The 19,618-nt window shown below is 34.1% G+C and overlaps 2 protein-coding genes across 4 annotated transcripts; both read left to right on the top strand.

The window, feature by feature from the left end:
* Window positions 1-9,415: 9,415 nt before the first annotated feature.
* LOC140877205 (type I inositol polyphosphate 5-phosphatase 1) lies at window positions 9,416-16,533 on the top strand. 2 transcript variants are annotated; one of them, XM_073280735.1, is made up of 11 exons: window positions 9,416-9,879; window positions 9,953-10,097; window positions 10,177-10,248; window positions 11,025-11,097; window positions 11,231-11,335; window positions 11,525-12,374; window positions 13,056-13,240; window positions 14,274-14,382; window positions 15,133-15,275; window positions 15,634-15,868; window positions 16,180-16,533. In XM_073280735.1, the coding sequence occupies exons 1-11, from the start codon at window positions 9,838-9,840 to the stop codon at window positions 16,201-16,203; spliced, it is 1,983 nt and encodes a 660-aa protein (XP_073136836.1). In that variant the 5' UTR covers window positions 9,416-9,837; the 3' UTR covers window positions 16,204-16,533. The 2 variants fall into 2 exon arrangements, with proteins under 2 accessions (XP_073136836.1, XP_073136837.1); XM_073280736.1 differs by having other exon boundaries at window positions 9,417-9,879; window positions 9,998-10,097.
* Window positions 16,534-17,613: 1,080 nt separating this feature from the next.
* On the top strand, window positions 17,614-19,246 carry LOC140884862 (uncharacterized). 2 transcript variants are annotated; one of them, XM_073291743.1, is made up of 7 exons: window positions 17,614-17,735; window positions 17,832-17,935; window positions 18,037-18,121; window positions 18,206-18,255; window positions 18,399-18,665; window positions 18,753-18,874; window positions 18,957-19,246. In XM_073291743.1, exons 5-7 carry the CDS (start codon window positions 18,603-18,605, stop codon window positions 19,087-19,089), a joined length of 318 nt encoding a protein of 105 aa, XP_073147844.1. In that variant the 5' UTR covers window positions 17,614-17,735; window positions 17,832-17,935; window positions 18,037-18,121; window positions 18,206-18,255; window positions 18,399-18,602; the 3' UTR covers window positions 19,090-19,246. The 2 variants fall into 2 exon arrangements, with proteins under 2 accessions (XP_073147844.1, XP_073147846.1); XM_073291745.1 differs by having other exon boundaries at window positions 18,206-18,665.
* The last annotated feature ends 372 nt before the right edge of the window (window positions 19,247-19,618 follow it).

Raw genomic sequence — 19,618 nt, 5'->3', positions numbered from 1 at the left:
AAAGCTGTACAAGATGACCAATATAAGCCTTGACTCAATTCTGCTCAAAACCATACAACTTGAATGTAGAATAGTCTCAAACCTTGTTCCTTCTTCTATCGATTTCAAAGTTGACGTTCTCGAATTGATATGCCCTGTTCATGCACTGAAATGATAGCATAATAATCAAGGAATCATCAGCTAATAGTTCAGCAACTTCTAAGTTCAAGAATAATAGCAAATCACTTCAAATCAAGAGTTCGACGGCATATCGGTATTACTTCGGCGATTCCGAACATATCAATAACAATTCTCACATATATATCAACTGTTGAAGCTTCAAAACCAACATATCAGCAGGTATAAAGATCAAATCAAAGCTGGAACATCACAAGAATATGATATATCAACCAATCCTCAACCCAACTTTGAGAAAACATAAGATAGAATCTTAACAACCACACTTTCATATCAAAATCTGATCTCTGTCAAATTCAACTTCTCAAACCTTGATAAACAAAGAAGAAACTTACATCAAATCGAAGGTCGTCTTGCAAGGATTCCAGAACATCTTTCGGAATCGAAATCGGATATCCGTAGCTCAAGATATATGAATTTGAAGATGAAGATTGAAACTTGGAAGAATTCTCGGTTGCTTACTCTCGGTTCTTGAATTGGAAATCTGATGGAAAGATCATATACACGTGAATGAGTTTACAAAATCACACGTGTCCTGGTCATTTTCAGAATTTTGCACTTTGGCCCCTCAACTATGCAATAATTGCAATTCAGTCCTCAATTTCTCAATTTATTCAATTTCAATCCTAAATAATTTAAGAATATTAGAATTTAAATCAAAACTCTAAATATTTCTAAATTAAATATTCTCGGATCAAAATTAAATAATTCTGGGCGTTACATCCCATCTCGCATGCGGCAGGTCATTAGCTCTTTGACAGTGGCGTACCGCTCAGATCTGGACTGAGCTCCAAAAAGTTCTTTGAGGGTCTTGTGAATGTCAGCAGCATTCACTGCATCCTCAAATCGCCTCTGAAGTTCATCAGACATCGAAGCCTGCATGTAGCATTTGGCCTTGATATCATGGTCCCACCATTTATCAAGTTTGGCCAATTCTTCCGGACTCACATCAGTCGGGGCTTTCTTCGGAGGAAACTTTTCTAACACGTAGAAAATCTTTTCCGAGCATAGGACAATCTTCAACTTGCGGAACCATTCCGTATAGTTTGCGCCAATCAGTTTGTGTTGTTCGAGAATAGAAAACAGTGGATTACGGAAATTCATTATAACGGTATACTGAAAAGAAACAGACAATAATCAGTGATTGTTTAATTAATTTACTAAGACATAAAATAAGGCGAGTATAATTTTATTAATTACTCTCCCACTATTTTTACGATTTCACCACCCTCTAGTAAAAACGAGAAAACCATTTTTTTTAGTAGGAACATGGAGCCCAATTTACAAATTATAGTTCCGAATAAAATCAATCAATTATAATTTTAAAAAGGTAGAGTTCAATTGCTGCTAGAGCAACCTCCATGTTTTTACCTCATATCCAATAAAGGGCCCAATAATATGACGTCGTTTAAAGTGATATGTCAAGTTGACCCATCAATATTAAGTTGTGATGGACGATCGCCATGTGAACCCCAATAATATGAGGTGATCCCATGGGAGTTCCACTCAACTTACAACAATTGTCTACTCAATGCACAGCTTTTCGGCGAACGGGCCTTCCCAATAATATGAGATGGACCACGTTCGCGGTTAGCATCTATCATGCATTGATAGTTGATGGAAGGTAGGAAAATATAAACTATATTTAATTTTTCTTTTATTAAACTTGATATTAATTTTAAATCATATTTAAAATTAAGGATTTTAATTTTAAAATTTGTCTCATCATTAAAAATTTGTATGCTTGCAGGATTCATGCAATTTAGTCTAAACATGCATACAACAATAATATCAAATATTAAATAAAGAATGATCGATGCCTATATCTAATCGACCCGTGGTTGTCAATCACGAGTTTAAGTCAATCCTAGGTGATATGCAAGTATGCAATGCAATCCTATTACATTGAGCTTCCAATTTACATTTCTCCGGTCTTTATGTCTGTTGGGCCCACCATTGTATTCAAATCTTTATCTCCCATTAAGTCTAATAAATTTACAATAAATTTCAATTACAAGTAGGGGATACATATTTAAGGGTGGGAACGGGCCATAAACCGGGCCCACTTTTATTACAAATGACAAATCAAATTGGGCCATAATACAAGCCCATTAATAAAAACCCTACAACAATAATAAAAACCAAATGTAAACCACCTAGCATATACCTAAAAAAAATTGGTCATGACAATCGATCATCCTTTTATCCAATTATTTAAATCAATTAAATGATTAGATAACATGCAATTCAAAATGACAATAAATATAAATAGATAAAATCATATTTTATACATAAAATCCCATTTTATATATAAAATCATATTTTATCTAGTATATCCATAAAATCATATTTTATTCATAAAATCTAATTTTATATATAAAATCATATTTTATAATCAATTGTACCAAAATTATTAATTTTCATAAAATTTAATTTATTGGATTAAATTTATAAATTTCCAAAAATTCAAAATTTATCCAACAATTAATTTTCTTAAAATTTTGGGTTCAAACCATTTTGACAATTGCCTCGTGGACCAATCGAAACAATTTTCGATCGGGCCAAAAACTGGGCCCAACAACTATTAGCGGGCCGAAATTCAAAATTTCAAAAAAAAATAAAATTTTAATTTTTCTGGGCTGCCCGGGACGATCCCGGGCAGCCCCCAACTATCGGGGGCCCAGCTGCGCGCAGGCCGCTGCCCTTTCGGGAAGCGGGTAGCCCCAAAAAATTTTTTTTCTTCGTTTTGTTTTCTGAAAAATCGAGGCTTTGTACAATCGATAAATTTTAATCGTTAGATCCGAGAACAATCTGGCTCTGATACCACTGTTGAAACACGTTCTCGGATTCGTAGATATGATACCCAAGGCAACGAAAGGTTTAAAATTTTTATTTTCTGATCTGGAACGATTTCAGATCGTGGGTATCAAATCTTTATGATTAAAACAAATAAGTAAAATAAAATAACAATTAAATTTTACCTCTCAAGTCTCAACTTGAGGTTATGGACTCCAACAGATAAATCCGCTCTTCTTGTATATCCCAGGAACTGATGACTCGATCGATCAACTCCTGAATCAGGTCCACTAACAGAATTCTTAATCCCTCTGACAAACTGCACTATAAAGTCTATCAGAAGTTTCTACGAAGAGAATAAACAGATATGATCTATTAAAACAGACTGCAAATTCAAAAATTTGCAGACTGAAAATTCGAACACAGAGGAGGGGGGGTCGGCCGAAACCCTAGGGAGAGAGCTCTCTAGGTTTTGAAATTTTTTGAGTTGTCTTATCTAATTTCTGTACTGCAATAACTTATTTATAACATGGGCTGCTAACAGCTTAGAGCCCATTAGTCATAAGTTCAAGCCTGACAAGCAAAGCCCGCATGTTCAGAAATTAATATAAAATTCATCGTGACTTAATTTGACAAACCAATTTTACCAATATGTACAGAAACCTTTTCTGTACATTTTAAAGTCAAGATAAATTTTCTGAATCCGAATTCAGTGGTTTCCACAAATGGCAATCCATATTCCATTTTAGGAAATCTCACTCCCTCTACTCATTAATAAGAAGTCCTACTTCTCATTCACTAAATTTAACTCATTAAATTTAATTATCTCAACGGGGATTAGAAATCTATTACTTGTGTAACCCTCAATGGTTCAGGGATACAGCTAGTCGTGGGCCCACAACTCCTTTGTGACTCGAAACAACAATTTTCGACTTGCCCATCGAATCATGGTAAGAGCGCCTAGCAACATCGCCCCATGATTTCCTAGGTATCACTGATAGTGCCTGCAAGAACCAGTGGGCTATGTTTAGCGTACAGTACGGTCCCTTCATCCATATATCCCGATCGAATCAACAACCATTGGTATATCGAGAGTCATTCGAGATTCGATAACTATGCAATACTTCTTGAAGATCAAATAGTGACATCGCATGTGCAACTAGGAAACCAAGTAACCTAAAGCACATCATGTACTCTGGCCAGAGATTTGTCACACTAATATCTCCTCAGATCGCATAGGATATCCACACTCGCAAGCGTGTGGTGAATCCTTGACAACAAAGCATTGACTCCTATATGTGTTGTAACTGTACCCAATCTCGACACCTGATGACCCTCATAGAGTCGGTAAACGAATCAAAGTACAGTACTAGCATATAGAGTCTCCATGATGTTTCAATTAGTAAGGACTAATGATGTACAACCAAAACCACAGACTTTTCCACTCAATTAGTGAAAACCACTTGGAAAGTCTGAATAGGGTAGTTCGATCATTCATACAATGAATATTCATTTGCATGCTTCGAACATCTCTATGTTCCATATCAATGAAACGTGGTACTCGGCATCGCAAATGCTAGTCTCAATCTTGAGCGATCCTTATCCTTATTGCGGACGGCTCAATTGACTAGGAACTGGTTTAGAATATACAGTGATTACAAGATGTGTTTCATGATAGTCATCCATATCCACTATCACATCTTGCATGCACTTTAGTATATTCAAGGTCTTTATCTAAACATCGTATAGCACGTCACAATATAACAATATGATAAAAGATAAAGTAAATGCCAATATAAAGTGTAAATTATATTAAACAAAGATTGTTTACAAATAGAGTCATAAAGGCTCTTAACCACAAGTTGGCTAACAGGGCACCCACTCTTTCAAATAGGTATCCTGGGTAGTGTAGTACTGAACATGAGTACTTTTGACAAGGTAGAATAAGCATGCATGAGTACTCTTGACATGGTATGATGAGCCCGGGAACCGTTGACATGGTAGGATGAGCATGAGTACTCTTGACAGGATAGGATGAACCCGATTTGAATGATCTGCACGCTCTCAAACAAGAAAGAGTCCGGCGTGATGACACTGACGCTCAAGTCAGTGAAATATTCACGCAAAAGAAAGAAAAATACTTAAGAAAATTTGTATAGAAAGTGTTGGAGAGTATACGTAATATAATTGACCTCCTCGATTTTACCTCTGCTAGGGGCATTTACAAGGCAACAAGGTTGGTGACCATCTCGGGATTCTTGGGTAGTGTCCATGCTGTAAGGACGTAGACCACGTTCTAGTATGGCCACGACTTGAAAACATGGGAGAAAACGTGTCTCTTGATTATCGGTCGACATGGTCCATGATAGATTGACTTAGTCTATCTATCTTGTGATTCTTTTCTGGTAAAAGAAAACTTTAAATGTGCTGAAAATGCCAAGGATGCCAAGGTTTTTTTTTCGGCCAGACATCTTTTTCACACCAAAATATCATTCCATCCTGTCCCATCGGGTACTCTTGACCCGACCACACACTCTTTCCACCTTGCAGGTCCATCTTTCACCTAGTCATATATTGGGCTCTCACTTCCTAGCCGGAGTCTGAGGATGACCCGAGAACTTCCCAAAACATCACCGATACAATTCATTTTTCATACCAAGTATTATTTCTCTATTATTTTATCATTCTATTAAAACACTTGTAAGATAAAAATGAAATGAAAATTTTCTTGATCCCTATGAAAATACACATACATATGCATGTATATATATATATATGTATGACATGAGACAGAAGGAATAATTAAATTTTCTCGTGAACATAACCGATTGATTATCAATACAACCACGCAATCGTTGCTTAAACTGAAACATAATAATAATTTTCGCCACTCTAATCAAATATTAATCCGACCATTAGTCCACCAACGATGTATCTCGTGCCACCTCAAGTCAATGCCAAATTATTTTAATTCGTTCTTTTAACCACTCTACATAGAAGAATTAATTAATAGTACGTACATATATATAGAGAGAGTCAATCCTATTTCTAAGCAAAAAGGACAATGAAAAAATAAGGCTTGTTAATAATTTAATTATGGTATATGATGCGATACATACAAAACAAAATCATAATTAAATTAGTGAATCATTAACTTTTTGGAGTCAATTTGTCTTCATGTACTGAAAATATATATATCATGCTGTGGACCATTAGATCTTTTACAAACACTCACATATACATAAATTAAAATTAATTAACAGCTTAAAATAAAATTCCAATCACATGCAATTATATTTGTACGTAATCATCTATAGTATATCCCATGTTTCCTGACATTGGAATACATATGAAAAACAAAAAAGTAATTGGGATGAGCCACCAATGGCCACATGTCAATGTTGCGTGGGATGATATTCACTATAATAACATAGTGGCAGACGCACAAAAACCAGAAGATGATAAATAATATTATTATTATTTAATTTAAACTATTATAATATTAATATATATATAAATCACAAGGTTCTTTATTTATTAAGGTTTCTTTCCTTGTATGGAACAGTGGGAAAGTATATGTATCTTCGGGAATTTCTGAGCTGAGACACAATTACGAATGCATTGCACCCCAAAGGTTGCAGAGATATTCAAGAAACCATCTTTAAAGGTACCTATATATATATATATATATATATATTTTGTTTACTTTTTTTATTATTAATTATTATTATCTGTTTAGCTTAGCTTCTTGCATGAACCCTAGAATTTAAGTTTAATTTCACAAATATTTCTTTTGGATAAATTTGCAAAACATATATACATTGATTGGTACGTGTAAAAGTGGATCGGAGGCTATTTGCATAAATTCATCAGGGTTTTAAGAGTGATGTATGAATAAATTACCAGCTAGTTTAATTTTGTAATTAAGTTCTGATTAATGCATGAGAGCAAATATAGATCTGATCCCATCATACATTAATGTTGAATACAGTTGGGTTTTAAAGTTCATTAATCAAATTCTAGATCAAGAAATTAAGAGCAAGATTTGTATTTTTAATTGAGATATAATTAGATACTGTGATTTTAGTGAGCTTTAGCTGAAGTAATTAAGCAGATGGTAAGTAATTATATATGAAAGTGTTCATGATTATATTTTAAATATAATGCATGTCTTGGATTCATTTTCTGATTTTCTAGCTAAATTTGAGAGTACTATGATAAAATCAAACATTATTAATGTGGTTAATTATAATCACACAACGTATTTTAATTTCTCCCTTTTTTTGTTTCGAATAGATAAATATTATATTTCTTATAAAATAAAAAAAATATTAAATAACATTTTTAGTTCTCAAAACTTAAATCCCATGAAAAGCGTCTATCCTTTAATGGAACTCAATCATAATCTCCACTTATAAAATATATACTTTTTCAAAAAAAGACAATTTTTAAAAAAAAATTAATACACCCTTTACATTATGCAATTCCACATGTCCATCCCACTTTTAGGAAAGGGCTACTACTTTTGGAGAATTGGAGAAATGGATATTTCCTAAATAAAAATAATAATAATAATAAAAAAAGGAAATAATTAATCGTCAAGTTTTGTTCATTTCTCAGATTTCTCAATCAAAGTTAACCCTTTATCGAACGGACTCTATGGACTAGACATTTTATTGCTATATTGGGGTTTAATAATACAACCATTTTAGATTATATGATTTCCACATTATATATTTTTCTTTTAAAGTATGCTGACTTTTTTATTTCCATCATTTTTCAAAAAGAATATAGGAGAGAAGATCTAATTTTAGTAGAGTAATGCCCCAAAAGTATTTAATGGTAGTAAAGTTCAATTGATTAAATACTGACAACTTTGTATTAATTAAGTGGGATAAAATTTTTTAATGCTTAGGTAAAAGTCAATGGTTCCATTATTAATTACTAGAGATAAAATAAATATCCAAATGAAGATTTCTCATGTTTGATTGGCAATGTTTTTATAAACTGATCAGTGTCTAAGAATAAAGGTTTCACTAGAAAAGGCAAGTAATATTTACTTATGATTTAGTGGATTTTTAGAAGAATATGATATAATATAATATAATTAATATATTTTTCATTCATATTTTGGTCCTCAGAATACTATATTCATCTGAATTTATTAGCTCTGTCCAATTTCAATTAGTCGGCATACTTTGTTCAATGCATCTAAAATAAATTTTTAATAATTTTTTTTAAAAAAATTAATATTATTAAATTGTATCCCATTTCAACGGTGACGTGGATGTTATAATTGAGGGTCCATTGAAGAATATATTATAAATTTTATTTATTTATGAAAAATAGGGAGATTTTAAGTTGGTAACATGATGGAATCCTCCGAGAAAGCAGAAAGGGATGGGGATTGTTTGGCTTTAGTTATTATCTCGAATTTCAGTGCGTTGGTTTGTTGGGTTCCGACACTTGGCTGTTTCCTCTCAGACAAACACGCACTTCCTTCCACGTACAAAGAACCAATATAAAAAAAAGTGTCCGCTTTTAGGAATTTTCTTTTCTTTTTGAGAATATGAAATTTTAATTTTAAATGACACAAAAGCTTTTATTTTATAAATTATTATGAGTTGCGATTTCTCAAGATTTTAACTTGGATTACTATTTACTTGTACTATTCTTTCTATCTATCTATCTATCGAAGACGGGAAGTTCTTGGGCCGTTCATGGGGCCGGGCCCCATGAATAGGAGTCCGGGCCCCACATAATTATATGTGATCCGGGCTATTTAGACGGTAGATGCTGCACGGGTGAATTTCACCCGGTGCAGCATAGAATAAACCATTGAAAACCTACTCATATATAATATTTTCGTTTTAATGGGGACAAAATAGTGTTTTGGTGTAATTTTTAATATATTTAAAGTCACCCTATTTCTTTTTATATATTATTATTTTAACCCAATTGTGTAAAACCAAATTAGAAAATATTAATTTTTTTACAATTTGTTTATTCATAATATTTGTGAAAAAGAAATGAATAGAACAAGCACACAATATTTATATGTACACGAGAGCTCCATTAGATACTTGAATCTTTTTTTTTTTTTTTGAGATCCATTAGATACTTGAATCTTGATCCAACTACATGATAGTTAATTAAGAGCAACTTGGATTACTTGCGCATCAAATATATATACCTCTCTAATAATTCATTGAAGATTCTAATATTCACACACACACACACACTATTAATTAAGAGCAACTCTAATAATTAATTAAATTTTGGTGAATTTTTTTTTTTTAAGTCCAAAATTACTCCTCACATTTTATTATAATGTATACAATTTTGTTATTGAATTAACTCTTCAAAAAATAAAACGAAAAAGTATCTTACTAAATCTTGACATTTTTAATTTGGTGAATATCATAACTAAACTTAAGAACAAACATGTGCAACACAAATATTCATATATTATATTACACACATCATATTTGTCGAGTTGCTAATATTAAATAAGAAACAAATGAATGATATGCAATATAAATTTTTTAGATAAAATAAAACCGATTTTACGTATAAATTCTATCGAGTTGATCACGGGACTCATTATAGAACCGAACATTATTTGTCGTAGATAATTAGCTGTACAACTAGATGAAGCACCTAACTAGCACAACTAATTGATTTAAAAATATAACGACCGTGTGTGGACTAGCATGCCGTTGTAACTCGTAAGAGAGCCACCGTGGTTTACCTCACGCGCCGCCGCGCGGACATTCACGCTCTCATTTGCTGCGAAATTGCCAAATTGTTCTAATTACATGCTGTGATTGCTCACACTTTTGCCTCTAGAAACATTGTTTTAAGATGAAGAAGCTCAAAACGAGAAACCGCCACCAGCAACCAGAGGTAATGTTGCCTCCATTCTGGCAATCTTTCAATTACCATTTTCTTTTAATTTTTGACTTGAGAAAGATTGCAGAGGAATTGGGCTGAAATATTGTGTTTGGGTTGCACGTGCCTGCAGCTTTCATGGCGGCGCGTGGTTATGCGCAAGTGGCTCAACATCGCTGCCAGCAATTCCGATTACTCAGCTGATACTGAAACTGAATCTGATTCAGATGAAGGTCCTTTTTTTCCCATCACACGGCGTCGTTTTACTCATGCCTTAGACATATTTTCGTCAACTTCTTATGGGTTTTACAGAATATTGTGATTGGCCAAAAGAATCGAGATTCAAGAATGATGTATCCGATGGAGTTCAGCTCGATGTTGGTGGTAATATGTTGTATTTTTTATATTTCTTTTGCTAGTCGACTAATTTGATCAGAGAGTTTTTGGATAAGAAGACGTCTTGCATTGTTGAATGGGGAGTATGGTTGCTTAATCTGATAGAAAAATCTCAACTTTATCGGCCATGAAATTGGTTTGCTAGAATTGTTCACTCAAGAATTTGGTATTAGGGGGAAATTGCCAAATGACCTTTTTGGAGTTCAATAATCTTTATTTCTGCCAAGAGTCAAACATTCTGGTTGTACATTTTTTCGAATTTATTCTCGAAATCTCTGAATTTTATAATTTATTGATCTTAGCAATTAATTTTACTGTTTTGGGGTATTGATGAAAGTATCAAGAATCTGATTTTTATAGCAGGCATATGTCATCTTTGATGATGTTCTGAATAGGGAGAGCAATTTGATTTGCCACATAGTAATGAAGAGCAAAGGCTTGGTGTATCAATGTGGTTAAATAAACTGTGTTTCGTTCATCTTATAGAAAATCATGAACTTATTAAAATTTGCCCCATTTTCAGTAGAGCTTAAGTCCGCTGTCTGGATATGCATAGGCTTCGCCCTTAATAATTAGTTCTTGACCGATATTTAGTTTCCCAAGTTAGGTGCCGAGGATGTACTGCATTTCAGAGTGCCCATTTATCTGTCTATTTTCAGGCTTCTTATCCTGCTATGCAGTGGAGTTTAGTGTTTATTTACCTCTAACTTTCAGACTCGAATGTAGTTGTGATTTATGTTGCTTATACAATCATTCGATTTCAGAGGCTCTTCCCATCTTAAGAAGACGAAAATCAGAGACATTTAGAGCTCAATATATTGACACAAAGGAAATCAGGTATTCTTTCCGTATATCTTTTATATCATATCACACACTAGTATTATATTCATACGTAAGCTTCTCAAATTTATTAACGCTGCGAAAGTTAAGAAAGATTTTAAATTCCACGATCTTGTCTTCGACTGAGTAGGGTATGCGCTGGCACATGGAACGTTGGGGGAAATGTTCCTCCTGATGATCTGGATCTTGATGGCTGGTTAGATATTGATGATCCTGCTGATATTTATGTAATTGGGTGAGTTCAATATTTTAAATTCCCTTGATTTGATATCTACATACTTGGAGTCAATCTTATCGATAATATTCATGATCTTATTTCTACTGTGCTTCCATTTTATTTTAATTTGGTGTTTGCTGTAAAATATTGCTGTTGGTTCTAATGCAAGATGTCTTTTCCATGTCACCACACTTTATAAACCTTCAGTTTTCAGGAGATCATTCCATTAAATGCTGGTAATATATTTGGTGCTGAAGATAGTCGTCCAGTTTCAACATGGGAAAACATTATTCGTGAAACTCTGAACAGAGTTCCACCAGTGACTAAGTTTAAATGCTACAGTGATCCTCCTTCTCCTTCAAAATTTAGGTCACATGATGATGCCCCAATTATTGAAGATGAAATAGCTCTCGAGACTGACAGTGACTTTGAGGAGGAAATTTATCCTGTGAATGAAGAAGCAAGCGGATTTGATGAAATCAAGGATGGAATGGTCGGAGAGAGATTGCTTGATGTTGAGTCCTGTATCTCAAATGACAATGATGGTTGTGGAAATTCATTTCAAAAGGAGCTGCTTAGAGAATCTTCTTCTTCAAAGAGATTGGATAGATCGAACTGCTTAAAAACAGAGAATTACGAGGAAAAACTGGAAGCCCCAAGTACCCAGTATACCAAGAAATTAACCAAAACACTTAGTGGGACAGAAAGGATGGGCTTAAGCTGGCCGGAGCGACCTTTACATCTTTTAGCTCCGCATGTTTATGAGAGATCAAGTTCCATGAAAATCAAAGCCTCCAAGTCATTCAGAAAATACAATTCTTTTAAATCAAACATGATGCCCGGAAGTAGAATGCGATCTGATATAGCTTCTCTTGTGGAACTTGACCTTGAACTTTTAATAAATCGAAAAAGAAGGCCCCCATATGTCAGGATATTAAGCAAGCAAATGGTTGGAGTTTTTATTACTATATGGGTCCGCCGGAGCTTGAGAAGGCATATACAAAATGTGAGTGTGTCAACTGTTGGAGTTGGTGTTATGGGCTACATTGGTAACAAGGTTTGTTTGTTTTTTTCCAAAACTTGGTTGCATTTTGGTTGACACGTTGTTTAGTTGTCTTTACACTATTCTTTGAAAGAACAATAATTGGAAATTGTTCCTGTTATTGCAACTGATTGTCATTATTTGCCTTAAAACCCACAAGGCACGTGTCCATTGTCGATTTGTGTCTGAGTGGTCATCAGATTTGTCTTCATCAATATGCCATCTATAGAACGCAGAGTAAATATCTGACATCAGACTCCCTTCCCTTTGCACTTTTGGGAAAATGAGGTAATAATATCTGATTGCTTTAGGAATGAGAAGTAGGTTTGGAGAAATTAAGAACAGTCATTGCCTAGGATTTTGTTTTTGGAAAGAAAATCCACGTAAACATAGCAGTTCCTTAAGGATTATAATTCTCGTGTGGAAGTTTTGAAATATTAACTACCAAATCATTTACTTATTTGAAGGCCTCTTTATTTAAGTCCATAAACTAACAAGAAGGGAAATTCACACAAAATAAAATAGCTAAGTAAATCAGTCTATACTAATGTTTTTAGAGTTGGTTTTATGAGATCCCTCGATGTATACTTTGAAGATAAGGGAAAATTAATGATATTGAAATCATGACACTGTATTCTTTATCACTGCTGCCATTCTCACTTATGTAAATATGATGAATGTTCTTGCTTCTTTCAGGGATCCATATCAGTTAGCATGTCTATATATCAGACATTCTTCTGTTTTGTCTGCAGTCATTTGACATCAGGTGAGAAAGAGGTTGATGCGGTCAAAAGAAATGCTGATGTTCAGGAGATACATAGGCGTACAAGATTTAGTTCACTCTCTTCAGTTGGCTTTCATAAAAGCATCTACGACCATGAGTTAGTTCACCAGTTCCTATATCAGTTGCTTTTCTCCCCTTCTTACTTTTTAGTCAGTTTTTATATATGACAACGAACATCTGCTCATTTTTTTCGTTCGAATGACATATGGTGTGTATAAACAACGAATGGGATAGAATAGTGGTGGGAGGCAGAGGAGTCATTTTCTGTGAAAAAAGCAGCCGCAATATATATAGTGGAGACTGGAGAGATAACACAACATGGCGGAGGATTTACATGTTTGATGGTTCAATAATGAATGGCTATAAATTCCATATGGTTCAGACTCTAATAATTTCTCTTACAATAGTCACTCCGCTGTATATTGAAAATCACTTGGGAAAATATGGTAGAATTTTTTGTTTACTAAATCAGAAATTTTTCTTTTAACTAAATCACAATATTTTACTTCACGGGTCCCTGGGTTTTCCCTTTAATGAGGTGAGTTCCCATCTAGTTCAGGATCTACTTGAAATAATTGAATTTGTTTCTTACTTTTATCTTTTGGTGTTGATTAATTAATGGGTGCACTAAGCATGCATTTTATATTTTAGTTCCCGCAATCAGCTATTTGGAGGTGTTAAACTTTGGTCAGGTTGTTTAACCTCACCTTCGTTATCAAAATCCTCCACAAGTACTCTTGGGTCGCACTATCTGCTATTAATATATATGTTATTTAGTGAGAAAACTCCTTCATTTGCTGATTCTTTCTATAAGGTTATTTAGAGATATTCATGTTTTAGCTGTGCAAGAACTTTTTTTTTTTTTTTTTTTTTGAGAGGAGCTGCGCAAGAACTTATCTTCCTGTTATGAAAGTGAATGTTTTTTTGAGGAAGTCATGAAAGTGAATTTACTCGTATGAATGATTGCTTAATATTTTCCTTTTCCATTGCTGTTGTTCATCTCAAAGTATTTTTATCTGAAACTGAAACAAGTTGGAGAATTTTTGCATTTTCTGCCATAGTTTTTACTTTTTAGCTATATTGTATCATTTTAAATGTGGACGGTGTTGACAAATTTCATCTGGTTTCAGGAGAGTTATCTGGCTTGGCGACCTAAACTACCGTATCAATTTGTCTTATTATCAAACAAGAAAGCTAATTTCCCAAAAGGACTGGTCCAAGTTAATTGAGTCGGATCAGGTGAATGTTGAAATGTTCTTGTTTATTTGCCCCCGATTCAAATTTTTTTCCCATCTACAAGTGCTATGGTGATTAATTTTGTATCCGTTGCTTGAGATATTTTCCCTTGTCGATTTGAAGGACATTGCATCTCCTATAGTCGGGGTAATACCATGTACCTACTTGCATATGCATAAAGGTAATAATGAATCACATGCCAGCTCCTGTAGATAAGTTACAAAGACAAGGGAAAAACCTGCACTCTAGAAATAATTACCATCATACAGCAACCTCCAATTAGCAATTTATGCAGCTACTTATCTTATCAGCATCTAGATCAAAATCCTGATTTATTGTGCATAAATAAGCCTTGGTAGCTGAAAACGAATGGCTAATGTAATCTTTGCAACTTTCTAAAGAAAACCTCATTATCACTTTTTTTAAGCATTTGCAAACACCATATAAGTAGAACCGGACCCCCTTGACTGAAGCATGTGAAGGTTTTTGATATTCCCAAAGAATTCAATTGTAAGCATACACACTAATTCATTTAACTCACGCCAAATTTAGCAGCAAAAATTCTGGATAAGAATGAATATGACAGTGTTGAGAATGTCAGCCGAAGTGTTTTGATTAGCGACATACTTCGATCAACATCGAGAACTATGGCATGTTATAGGTCCATTTTTTGGCTGTCTTCTGCCATTTATTTGTTGCATTGACTTAGTTGGATGTTTCTCCTGATATACCGACAATCCCCTGCATTTGCAGCTTTGCAAAGAATTTAGGAAAGGTCGTGTATTTGATGGATGGTCTGAAGGTACTTTGAACTTTGCGCCAACTTACAAATATGAATTGAATTCTGAATCTTACTGTGGAGAGGATCCTAGGGCTGGGAGGCGAACTCCAGCATGGTATGTGTTCTACTTTTCCCATTCTAAATAAACCATCCAAGAAATTATTTATGGGTCTCTTGGGCATTAATCTTTGGAATTAGCTTGAACCATATTATCAATTCCAGCTTGGAAAAATTCTCCGCTTCTCTTACTTTTTTTTTCCTTAACCGCTAATATTACCTTTTGCTTTCTTTTATCAAAAACTTTCTTGCAATGGAAATATAATTCTTCGCTGGGTTTATCCAAGTGTATATGTGTTTTAGAAATTATTTCTGGTAACCAGAAGCTCTCAAAGCTTAAACTTTGTTGATTTACAAAGAATCGTTTTAAAAAAATCTGCACCCTAAATGTTGTCTTGTATTTCCATGTTGTCCAGGTGTGATCGCATCCTAACTTTTGGAACAGGACTTAGGCAACTAAGCTACAGGAGATCTGAACTAAAACTATCTGACCACCGTCCTGTGACTGCCACTTTCTTGGTTGAGGTCGAAGTATTCTCCCAAAGGAAATTGCAGCGAGCGCTCACTTTTACCGATGCAGAAATCGAAGAACAGGATCTTTTCATGGACATCGGACCCGGTAGTGCAATGAGACGGCTACAATCAGGAGAGGTAGGTAGCTACAATTCTGAAGAGAACTAGGAAGGAAATCTTGATATTCATCTATGTACACAAGTTGGTAGTTCAAGTCATTGGTGAAAAGCTTTACTGATAAAGTACAATGTGGAAGTTTTCATATATTTTATTTACTCGATAAAGCAGCAAGAGAACTCTTTTTATAAAACTTGAGACTCTAACTCGATATTTATCAGTCTCATTATTTGCTTCTGTTGTTGCAATGATCAATTTATGCCAAGCTTTTAGAGCACTTGATAGTTATTATATTGATAACTAATGAATAATTAATGTGATTGCTGAATCAGGATGCATCGTATTGGGGGCGTTGAGAACTTGAAACCTGTGGACTGGTTGTCCGTCGTCGGAGTATCCTCGAGTGATGGAGCCCTGCTTGCTGCAAACATGCGCACACTTTTTATTCTTTATGCATCCGCAGCCGAGGTGTTGCCTTAAGTGGTTGCGAACCGCTTTTCCGCTGTGTATATATATTTTCATCTCTTGTCATCAGTAATAGAAATGTAGGCTGAAGAATAAGTATATGGAAGGCTTGTGTCTGATGTTGATATTCACTCTATATATGTCAATGTTATGGTACTATTGGAAAATTGTTAGCCCTCTTTTATTTTGCAGTTAGTTTGTGTAAAGCTGACTTTTATTTTTATACGTTATTGCTTTATAAATCCTGAATGTCTTTCTTGATCGACAAGAAGAAAGCCCCAATACTCGTACATGGATTTTGGCCTTACTTTTGAGTTTTCGTTTACTCAAATGCAAGTAGTTTGATAATAATATGATTCGATTTTTTTTTAATTATGCACCACTCCAATCCAATGTTTCGGCATTACAACTATTAAACAAGTCGCCCCATAATCATTCCGCTTTATAATATACATGGGAATTCAATATTTGACAACGATTTTTTTATCATGAGTTGAGGAATTTATTTAACTAACAACTAATTGTATAAGTAGGACTCTAACCCAAAGAGGTCTCAGGGCCTCACCTTTACCAATAGACAAATATATCCTTAGCTCCAATCACCATGTTTTCAATCTCGGGTGACTCAAAATACATACCCAATTTGTATGAGCTCACACAAATGAACGATGGATAATTCACATGACGAATTTCACTCGATGTCTCTCGTCAATTTATAACTTGTACCCTTGGTTGGAGAATAAGATAAGCGAAGCACTATTTGATGGGAGGATAAGATAAGTGAAAGATGTATAATAAAAATGTGATAAGAAAATGAAAGATAAAGATAACCAATATAATATGATAAATTATAGAGCAATGCTACATGTACAACCAAATTTGTACAACACAAAAAATTCAATACAAAAATTTCATTCATCAAAATCTCATGATAAATTGAATGTAAAATATTGCGATATAATAGCAAAATCTCATGATATATTTGTTGTAAATATCGTAGTACACGATATATGTTGTACCTCTGGCATTATTCTAAATTATTTAATGTTTGGTATGCGTTTTAAATATTAATTAGATTGATTTTATGAATTAAATCAAAATGACTAAAATGTCCTTATTATGTATGCATAATTACCTAAAACATTTGAATGCAAATGTGATGTGAATAGTTAATTAAACATGATTAAAATATTTTCAAAATTTTCAAAAGAAAGATTATCTTTTTGTAGGCTTTTTCTTGGTGGGAATCTAGTTGAGTTTTAGGAGTTATTTTTGGATCATTTAGAGTAGTTTTCAATGTTAGGGAGCATTCAAAAAAATTTCAACCAGAAGATATGGAAGTGCCACTAGAAGGGAAGAACTGCATTGTCACATGAGCTAATTCTGGCCTTGGTTATGCAACTGCTGAGGGTCTTGCTTCAGGGTGCCGATTTTCGATTTAATTTCTTCACAAATTCACAGCTAACTTTCATATATTTACTGAATGGTTTGAATTACTTGATTTAATATACTTATGCAGTGGGGCAACTGTATATATTGTGTGTCGAAACAAGGAACGAGGCGGCGAAGCAGCTCTTTCAAAGATTCAGGCTGCAACAGGCAATAACAACGTTTTCTTAGAGGGTTAGTTTCTTTGGTTACTTCTTGTCAATTTAATAAGCATGTCATAATATTTCAATTCCAAGAAGCAATTTTTATATATGTGTACTTCATTCACCTCACAGATTTGTGATATTTCTTCGACTAGAGATGTGAAGTCATTTAATTGCCACCAATTTTTCATCCAAAGATAAACCCCTTCATATCCTGGTAAGTTAATTAGACTTACTATAGTACTGGCTATTCCATTATACAACAGCGACTTGACAATGGTAAATTTCGATGCATTTTAAGGTTAACAATGCCGGTTTGCTAGAGGATAATCGTGTTATTACCTCGGAAGGGTAAGCATCATGCATTAGAAAAAAATCCATAATCAGTACTTATTTTTAGAGGTTACAAACATTACCCAAACAAGGTGCAGTCTGCGGCAGCCAATGCATGCATTTGAAGTTGATGACTAGTGATTTTGAAATGACGTGATCAGATTTGAGATGAATTTTGCTGTAAATGTTCTGGGAACTTACACCATGACCGAGCTGATGTTGCCGGTCCTGGAGAAAGCCGCACCCGATGCTCGAGTCATAACTGTTTCATCCGGCGGATTGTATATGACTCCGTGGACAGACGATTTGCAGGCGAGTTTTCCGCGATTTCATTGTTAACTTATCTTCCATTTTATTCATAACTCATGAGTTTACTTCTGAACAAGTCTAATGGACTGGAACAGTATGCCAGAAACAAGCGAGTGCAAGTAAGTTTACAATATTTAAAAGCTTATAAGAATAAAAGAAAATTGAACCCTTTTGTTGATTAAACAATATGTCTTCTTTTTTTAAAGGTGGAATTGACTGAAAAGTGGGCAGAGAAATACAAGGATAAAGGTATCGGATTCTACTCAATGCACCCTGGCTGGGCAGATACACCTGGAGTTGCCACGAGCTTGCCTAATTTCTCAAAAGTGTAAGTACTTTCGAGGGCATTATTTATTATTGCATAAAATTATGAATATAATTAATTTATAAATAACTTGTTTAATTTCCAGGTTCTCAGAAAACATGAGAACAATGGAGGAAGGTGCAGATAGGACAGTCTGGTTAGCCTTACAGCCAAAAGAGAAACTCGTATCTGGTTCGTTTTATTTCGACAGGGCAGAGGCACCCAAACACTTGCTATAGACTCCATTGTCGATCAACTTCACTCATTTTCCAATATATAGTCGTGAGATCGATTGCGGTATTCCGGAAATGAAACTTCAGTTCAAAGTTCAGATATATGTTCTTCATTTTACTCTGTATTATGGTATCTGCTGTGTGTGTGCATGCTCTATCTTGGTTTGGCTTTCATGTACAAGAGGTATCTGTATTCCAATCCCAGTTGATTTATTTATATATGCTTGTATTATGTTTGTATCAACTCAAGTACTGAGATTTATTTTGTGCTTAAAATCAGTGGCAAGTTTTATCATAAAACGTTGTGAATTCGAACATAATCCAAAAAGATCTCTTTTTATTGCCAAATTTGGCTTTTGTGCTATCTATGTATGTACTGAAAATGTTTTCTTGATACAAATTTTCTGAAATATTTACTATTTGGATTTTGGAGGATGTAAATTGTAAGTTTTTTGTGTGTTTCATTTTCGGAATTATATATTATTTTCTTGATTCAGATCCTTTGGGACTCATTTGATTTCAAGCAGATACCCGT

Source organism: Henckelia pumila, chromosome 2, assembly GCF_033568475.1.
Source record: "Henckelia pumila isolate YLH828 chromosome 2, ASM3356847v2, whole genome shotgun sequence".
Classification (NCBI taxonomy): domain Eukaryota; kingdom Viridiplantae; phylum Streptophyta; class Magnoliopsida; order Lamiales; family Gesneriaceae; genus Henckelia; species Henckelia pumila.
Note: the sequence above shows the minus strand (reverse complement) of the source record. Positions and strands in the feature narration are given on the sequence as shown.